The sequence below is a fragment of the Pieris napi genome, chromosome 23, assembly GCF_905475465.1.
Source record: "Pieris napi chromosome 23, ilPieNapi1.2, whole genome shotgun sequence".
Classification (NCBI taxonomy): domain Eukaryota; kingdom Metazoa; phylum Arthropoda; class Insecta; order Lepidoptera; family Pieridae; genus Pieris; species Pieris napi.
Genome location: NC_062256.1, coordinates 2,736,263 through 2,745,239, shown reverse-complemented (window position 1 = coordinate 2,745,239; position 8,977 = coordinate 2,736,263). Strand labels below are relative to the sequence as shown.

The window sequence follows — 8,977 nt, the reverse complement described above, 5'->3', positions numbered from 1 at the left end:
TATAACCTTCTTTTATACTAAAGATGTATATATACTTTAGTGTCACATAAAAAATATACACATAAATAATTAATTGATTAAAAACAACCTAACTTTTGCATATTCTATGGGCTTCATACTTTCGATTGGTATAGAATTTATCTAATAATCATACCGGTGAAATGTTAAAAAAAATATTTTTTTTTAAAATTAATTATAAATACTCTGGACTGAAATTTGCTAGGCAACCCATATGGATTATATTTATTGACATATTAAATTATATATAAAATAAGTTTCATTAAATAAGCATCTCGGTGAAGGTCGTTGTATAGCGGGATCTTAGACCAACTAAAAATACAGCCAATGATGGAATACATAATATTGAGGAAAAAAACATTTACAAAAGGAAAAAACAAATAAAAAATATTCAATTTGTTTATCTAAGTAATAATTCGGCTGTGTATGTGGGGTATGCTCATGATGCATGTGATTTTGCTCTGTGGATATTCCTAATACTCATTTTAACAATACACATATTTTGCCCATATCTGTGCATGAGCATCGTACAAAAATACATTAGGTTTAAGTTTATACAGATGCGGGACTTCATTTTGAATTTAGTTTTTTTTTTTTCATGATTGGACAATTCACACCAATTGACCTAGTCCCATGCTAAGCTGGAGAAGCTTGTGTTATGGGTACTAGGCAACGGATATACATACATATTATAGCTAGATAGACATATAAATACATATTTAACACCCAAGACCTAAGCACAACACCAAATGCTCATCACATCGATGTTTGTCTCAGCCGGGGATCGAACCCGGGACCCATGGATTCGCAGTCAGGGGTACTAACCACTAGACCAATGAGCCGTCTAATTAAGTAAGGAAGATGGTTTTAATGTGTACAACATGTCCGTTATAGTTGTAGTCAGGAACTTGTTTGGATGAGTTGCTTACCATGCCTTAGCATTGCCAGATTGTCTCAAGGTTCAGACGTTCAGAGGTTAGGTAGCGTTCAAGTATTACGTAACGTATTTTGGGAGGGGAGAGGGAGCTTTGTAAAACGTTACGATGCGGCGCGGGGATTGAATTCCGCGTTATTGTTAATATTATTTTCGACTTTCCGGTACTTTGCAGCACATAATGGTAGGGGGGTGGTCAATAATCTCCAAAAATTGCGTGACGTAATACTTGAACGCTCCCTTAGAGGAAAGGTGCATGAGCCATGAAGTGTTGTGTTCAAGTGAGAAAACTTACACAATAATAAACCAGTGGCTCAACATGACCTTTAAATAACGATTCTAATGAAAGCAATAATACTTTTTTTAGCTTGAAAACACAATGTCAAGTTAGCTGACGCTAGACATAGATGGCGCTATTTGAAGTATTAGCGTTACCACCTTTAAATTATTTATTTGTTTTCATCAAAGCTAAATAATAACATTTTATAACTCTTAGTAATTTTAATAATTCTTTCAGTTATTTGTTTTTTTTTTATAAAACATGTGGTGCCCCAGATACTTCAGTATCTTCTCGCCTTGCATACCAGACTTCTAATACTCTTAGTGTCACTAGACTCTTCCATACTATTTTTCATGAAACTTTGAAAAAGATCATCGAATTTGTTGTTTGCCAACGGTTTATTGACAGTTTGAAGTAGTGGCAGAAAGTGGAACTAAATTTAAATTAACAGGCAACAGGCTAGGCAATTAATGTAACGTCATCGATCTAAATCATTTTCCTAGCTGTTTGATCAATTAGCTGAACATTATTCAGGCCGCTTGTTGAACGACGCTGTTTCGTTGGCGTATACGACATATATATGTCAATCACTTTCGTTATATTTCCATAGTTATTTTGAATCTGGATTTCATTTTATTGAATGTCTCCCAAGTTCCTTTTCTAATATTTTATAGTAGCATGTCACACATAAATAAATAAAACAAAAATATCCATGAGATTTTTTAAAGGTTTATTAATAAAAATATAACATTTTAAGTCTTACGTCATAAGGCATTTTCAGAGTAATTTGTACATTTTAAAGAATTCATAAATACGAAAAATATATCTGTCAAGAGATCTTAAGAAAAAACTTAACTAAATATATACAATTCGACGAAAACATATTCCTCATTACTCCCCACCAAACTTACCAAAGACAAGGGTTTCTATTGTCTTTAGTATTACAATATATACATGTTTTGTATTTCGATGTTATTCTTATTCCTATTTAAATCAGTTTTAAGCTGACCTTTTTTTTCAACTTAATAATATAAAATAACAATACGTTTTTTTGTTATTTTTTTTAAATTTTAACTTCATATTTACAAGAACAAACAAAATATACAACTAAATAACACAACTTACCAACATTTTTAATTAAAAACTTTTTGCTTAACATGTTATTTGTCATGGCATATGTTATTTACTCATAAAGACTGATCTGTCCAATTGGACTCAGTACTTTCGTCTCTTTCTGTCACATTGTATTTACGCTATGATGAAAAGAGACAGATGCGTACTTATAAAAATATCATCTAAGATTATAAGCTTAAATATATTTATTTACATTCTCGACACTATTAATCTAGGTCAAGATAAGTCCGAGACGAAAATACCACTGGGCGACAAATTTTAATAAAAATAGAATATGTTCATAAATAACAATGGAACTGGTGATAATAATGGGTATATCCCTCCATTTTATATAACGGATCATGCCCATCAAAAAGTATTTATACCTTCAATCTGTCAATGTCACTTTGACAGTTTGACTAATCTATGCACAAAACGGCGGAAGCCAAAACGGCCACAACATATAATCGGACTCGTTATGTATAAGTAAATGTGAATATTGAGACAATATTCACATTTACACATCATATCATAGGTGTCTACATCTGATGTTCATTCTATGCACTATGACAACTTCAAAGTAATATATAATATACTATGCGTGTTCAAAAATATTAATACATATATGTACATTTGTTTAATTGTAAATAACAAAACAAATATCGATTGAATTTTTTATTAATTTTTCCGGCACTTTTTGAGAAATTCTAATACTTCAATCGGAAAGTTTTCCGATTTCGATTTGCTCGCTGATCGGGCGTATTCCAGGGGAGATATCGAACTGAAAAAAAAATTATATTGAATATAAACATGTGAAATTAGATTCTCAATGGCAGTATTATTCTCAATCGTGTGATTGGGGCAAGATCGTGACTATGGTCCCTCTATCTCAACTCTTTGCTTTTGAGCGCTGTCAATGTCAAATTTTATACAAAAAAAAATCTTTTGACAGATCTAGTAATAATTTTGATTGACATTGTAGAATATAGGCTAGACTCCCGTATGTATATCATCGTATAAAATTTTGACAGCCTCGACTCTACTTGCGATTACTCTGAGGTCGTGAGTTCGAATTTCGGCGTGTATATTATTAATACAATTCTTACTGTCAAGGAGAACATAAAAATCAGCTTGTCATGCAAAAGGCTGAACAAGAGATAAACCGACCAAACATATGCAATTAATATTATATTATATGGGTCTTGAGCGCGAGCGCAAGAGATTTGGCGCTACCTAAGAAATTTATTTTTTTTGGGGATTTTTTTTTAAATTTAGAAGTATGTGGCAAGATTGTTTGTTGCACGTCCCTCTTACGAACACGAATTATCTGCGTAATTCGCCAATGTTTCGGGTTTTAGCTAACTACAATACAATTTATGAAGATGTAGACTTTTCCACCTTACCAAGGAGGGTGTGAGGAAATATTCTAGGAGTCGGGAAGACTTTGACTTTATGTAGCAGTAGTAACAATTAATTTTTTCTTTAAAATATTAAATCGTAGTTTGTTTAATGTTTAATTTCAGTTTTCTTTATCTATTAATGTATTTAATTGACTTATGTTTTCTGTTTTATATATTTTGTTTAACAATGTAGGTAATCAGTTGCAATGTAATCTGTTGTGGCTTTGTATATTGTGAAAGTGTTTTGTAAGATTAATGATAAATAAATAAAGTCATCAATAATATTGACCTGAGTTGTAAAGTTCATCTTACCTTAGATTCAGTGCATGCGCAAGGTCGTACCATCGTTTTCTGTCGATGTGTTTAAAGAGTATCATTATTAACTTCAGGTCACAGTTTGCGGAATTCACCACTAGATGGAGCGCTGTCTCGCCACCTTTTACGTCCTGTAAAAAACGGTTTATTTAGATTGAATACTTCCAAATACGCCCTACGCTACTAGCAAATATTGGATAGTTTTACAAGGAAATACTTTTTTAAGGCTAGAATATTTTTTAATGACTTAAAAGTACGTTTTGAGTACTTTTTATCACCTTTATAAGAAACGTTTCATTATCACTCGAGGCAAACATCTTTATTAAATATCTTAAATCAATAAACAATAATAAAAAATGGCGATTCGCGCGTTTTTGTTTTGACATTTCTTTTTTATTCGTTCCGGGCGCGGTCTTCTTGACAGTAACATCCCATATAACATTAGAAATCGATCTTTTTGGTTGGCAACATTAAGAATATCCACATTCCAAATTCAAAATTTAATTCTTAAAAACATATTTTAGTTCCTGTCTAAATTTGACATAGACATAAAATTATATATTTTTTTTTATAGATTAAAGATTAACTTCTCAGGGCTAAATCGTCTGATAGGCTTGACAGTATGAAAAATAAACCGTTATTGAGTAATATAACTTACATCATTAATTTATCAAAAAAAGATTACTGATTATTTACGTCACGTGACACGTTGCACGCTTCTCCTATCTAATCATAATACTGTCTTGGAGGTTAATTTCTTCGGAGACTGTTTTTGATCAAAATATAATATGTAATTTAAGCATGATAATTAAAAAACTTGACATTTGTTTACTTGTTTACAATCAATATACGTCATAAGGACTGCGACGCCATCTTGTCTAGAAAAGCTTTTTGGCGGGTTCTTGAAATTAGGAACGTATTTAATTTGAATTTTCAAAGGCAATTAAAAATAACAATTTGCACAGGTTTAGTAGTGGCTAATAAATAAACATTTAGATTTTTAAATGTTGTCACATAGCCCATTGCACTATTGCGTCTCTTTCTGTCAAATCGCATCTACGCTGTAATGAAAAGGGATAAAGGAGTGTACAGCTCTCAAATCAAGGTCTTTATGGAAACTTACCTTCCTCCATAAGTCTATGTGTGCGTGTTCTAATAATACATGTACTGTGTGATATCGCGGCGTTTGCGCAGAATGAGTCATACAGGCCACGTGCAACGCGTTGTGACCTGAAGGAATAAAAAAACATTTTATTTTTTGCCATTGAGAGGTGACTAGAGAATGTAGAGGTCACATGGAGCTGACAAGTAGGTACAGGTTTATTAGATGAAGGAAATAAATCATGTTAACTATGCAAAAATTTATAAAAATTTAGTATTTTTTTACATACCATTAGCATTAGCGTGGTGTAAGCTAAACAGGGCAGGCTCCCCACCACTTGGCTCTACGAGCTCATAGAGCGCGTTCGAGTACTCATCACCGCCGCGTGCGCAGGCGATCACGAGGTTATCGCGAAGTGCGTCCACCTACAAAAAATAACATTGCTGAACTCTGGCTAGTGTTTTAGAAGAAGAGTTATGTGCGCACGTGACGCAAGTATACAGCATGCTGTGTAAAACAATAATCATACGTCTTTTCCAGGAGGAAAATCAGCGTTTAAACTAACATATTTAAACAAAAATTCCATCATCGGACGTCGAGGCAGAATACGGAATTCCACCCGTATCACCTCGACGTCCGCCGTTCCACAACTGAGCGTTTTTTTTAGGTTTGTGCTGCCGCCACTATGTGGAACCAGCTGCCCACTATTTCCGAACCAATTCAACTTAGGGTCCTTCAAGAAAAGAGCGTACAAACTTAAAAGGCCGGCAACGCACTTGCGAGCCCTCTAGCAATATTAGAGTCCTGTTACATACAAAATATCAAAGACAAGTTACAAATATTCACCTCAGTAAAGATACACTCTTGTGTCCGTTTGTTTGTATCAGTTTTGATTACTGTCCGAATGCACTGAACCAGATATCGCGTGAGGAGCGGTCGTTTGGGGCATCGAAGTACTGCCAACTTCAAGAGGTTTAAACCTGAAAAAAAAAAAATAACTGTAGAAGAAAAGACAATATAAATGGCATCTCATTGCGTTCTAGAAATTAAGTCTTTACGAACACGCGCGTATAGAGAACGCACACGTACGTGTACTCGCTAGAGACGCTTTAAAAATATACAGAAATTCACCTTAATACGCCGCAATTTAAACATTCATTTGCATTAATAATATATTTTAGTTATTATATTTTATGGTTAGTTATTGTTTTTTTGTTATTATCTAAAACGTAGATGAATGTTTAAGTAATAAATATATTTAGCTGGTAGCATATACTGTAGATATAGCATTATGTATGATATTTACATTAATCATAATTATGCATACATGTACGTCACTTTAGCGATAAACGAACCAGAACATTCCCGAACTTTATTTGTTTTACTATTTGTACTACGGTATATAAACAGGACAAGATCCTTTAAAACAACGAAATTTAACAAACATACCGAAGTCTTGGACGAACAATTCCGGCTGCAGTGCTAGCACTTTTTCACAGATAAGACTAAAAAGCGCCAGCTGCAGACTTTCCTCGGTGTTGCCATTCGACAAACTCGCCAGGATGTGCTGAAGGACACTGGAAAAATTATGTTGTTTATTATATGCATCTGCTTGGTTGAGTACGCTTGTGGAGGAAGGACTTTTTTAACATCAAGGCCCTAGTGGCCTTGATTAGTGTAAATAGTATATTCGGCAGACTTGGGAGGCCTAGGTTCGATTACAATAATAATTATTATGGCTTGCCAGGCAGTGAAACCAATGCTAAAATGTGTCTGCTTATAGAGGTGATTTTGTTTATAAATAGGAAATAAATAAAATTTTATGTTTCATTATTATTATTTTTTTCATATTTTTATTATTCTTCTTTTTAACTTCCCGCTAATTGAAATTTTTCGAAAATCGAGTTTAACAGAATGTTGACATTTTGAGGTTCTAGGAAGCCTCCCCGAATGTTACCGCGATGAAGTCCGTATGTATAAATTTTCATAAAAGTAAAACAGCAATAAAAACGTAGGAATTTAAAAAAATTCGCATCGAATGGCAGTAGTTTCATGTCGATACGATCAGTGGTTTAGGCGTGAAGGAGCCTCAAACGAAGACCATTTTTCTTATATATATATATATATAGATATTTTTTTAAAGTTAATTTATTAAAGTGAAAAATCTCATTAGCTTAAATCACAAAACCCATGTTGGAATAAAAATAAACGTCGATCCAAAAACAGTTAACAATGTGTGTCACAACTATAAATTATTGCCCACAACAAGAATATTAAACAGTTGGACTTACCCATAAGCAGTTTTCAAATCTAAACTGGCAACTTTTTGGCATATCACCTTCCTGTGTTCCATTTTCAATTTTGACATGTGTCCTTCGAATATTTCCTTGCACGGTTTCCGCTTTGCTTGACAGCATTCCATTTTCAAAAATTCGTTTGCGATCTCCTTTTGCATATCCTTGTATTGCTTCATCGTCATGGACGTGCTCGGTATTCGTTCCCGCGTTTTCTTGTCTGTGGTTTCAGGTACTTCGTCTATGACCCAGCTTGGATAGTCTTCTAGCGATGGTATGTCTTGACACTTCTCATAGTCACAATTGTACATTGGCGATGACGTTTGCGTTTGGGGTGACAATGAATAATCCGAATGGTTCGTGTAAAAGACTGTTGAGTCCGAGATGGGACTTGGGACATTTTCTGAGCGCGGAGGCGTGGGGAATACGTTCAACGTGTCAAATTCAGGGTTTTGGAGGCATTCGGGGAATAATTCGAGCGTGTTGTACTCTGTTAACGTGTTTGAACTTGACATTTCCATTGGGTTGTCACTTTGAAAGCTGAACCCGCCAATAAGGGTATCTGTGGGGGGTTCTACTATCCTTGGTATTTCGGCTTGGTTGAAAAAGTCGGCTAGGATATTCTCATCTGTGTTTTCATTGACGAATTCGTCTGCTAGATCAAGGAAGGTCGATAGATCTTCATTATTATAATCTCTGACAGTTGTGTCAACTAATTCTATAACTTTGCTTAAATATGTGTTGTCTGTCCGCGTGTTTTCGTTCACAATTACTTGTCCACCGGAGAAAGTTTGTTTGTTCACTTGGTTGATCTGAAATTATCAATCTGTTAATTAAACGCGATAAAACGTTTACAATTTAATACTTAAGTGTTTAATTTTAAAAACCACGCCTTTTTAAAAAAAATTATCAGGTTAATTGCAGTTTTAACTTTCGGTTTTATTTTTATGTTACATGAGGCAAATGGGCAGGAGGCTCATCTGATGCTAAGTTATACCGGCGCCCATGGACACACACATTGCCAGAAGGCTCGCAAGTGCGTTGCCGACCTTTCAATTATATACATCAAACTACTATAAATGTAAAATACTCTTTTATATAATACATATAGATTTAGTTTTGATGAATTTTGAAAATATATCATTTCTATAGAAAAACCTTAATTTCGCAGTAATAATGATACATTATTTAATAAAACAAGGGCAATTTATCGATTCTGGCTAAATAGTATTTCGAGGCTAGAAATAATGCGTAGCGGATTATAAGTAAAAGCGTAACTAACTGCCGATTAATTAATAACGGTTTTATTTAATTTGTACCTAAACATCTGTGGAAACTATACATAGTATGTCCATTATGTATAAACAAATTTTTATATATTTAACAAAATCACATAAAAGCTTGATATGACAATGGAATAAAACGTAATCTAATAAGTAAATTCTGCGTATTAAATAGAGTTTAAGCAACCTATAAGCCGCAATTAGTTAAACAATGTTTAAACTCGTTTTAAATTCAATC

At 33.7% G+C, this 8,977-nt stretch overlaps 1 protein-coding gene across 2 annotated transcripts in view; it reads right to left on the bottom strand.

Annotated features, from left to right (window-relative positions):
* Nucleotides 1–1,941: 1,941 nt before the first annotated feature.
* Nucleotides 1,942–8,977, bottom strand: part of LOC125061181 — a 43,485-nt gene continuing 36,449 nt past the window's right edge. For both annotated transcript variants that reach the window (XM_047666422.1, XM_047666420.1), the window contains exons 3-9: nt 7,454–8,268; nt 6,612–6,739; nt 6,009–6,142; nt 5,452–5,587; nt 5,184–5,290; nt 4,058–4,191; nt 1,942–3,126 (exon numbers count right to left, since the gene is read on the bottom strand). In XM_047666422.1, coding sequence (XP_047522378.1) covers nt 3,024–3,126; nt 4,058–4,191; nt 5,184–5,290; nt 5,452–5,587; nt 6,009–6,142; nt 6,612–6,739; nt 7,454–8,268 — 1,557 coding nt within the window. In that variant the 3' untranslated portion in view covers nt 1,942–3,023. The remainder of the gene's footprint in view (nt 3,127–4,057; nt 4,192–5,183; nt 5,291–5,451; nt 5,588–6,008; nt 6,143–6,611; nt 6,740–7,453; nt 8,269–8,977) is intronic.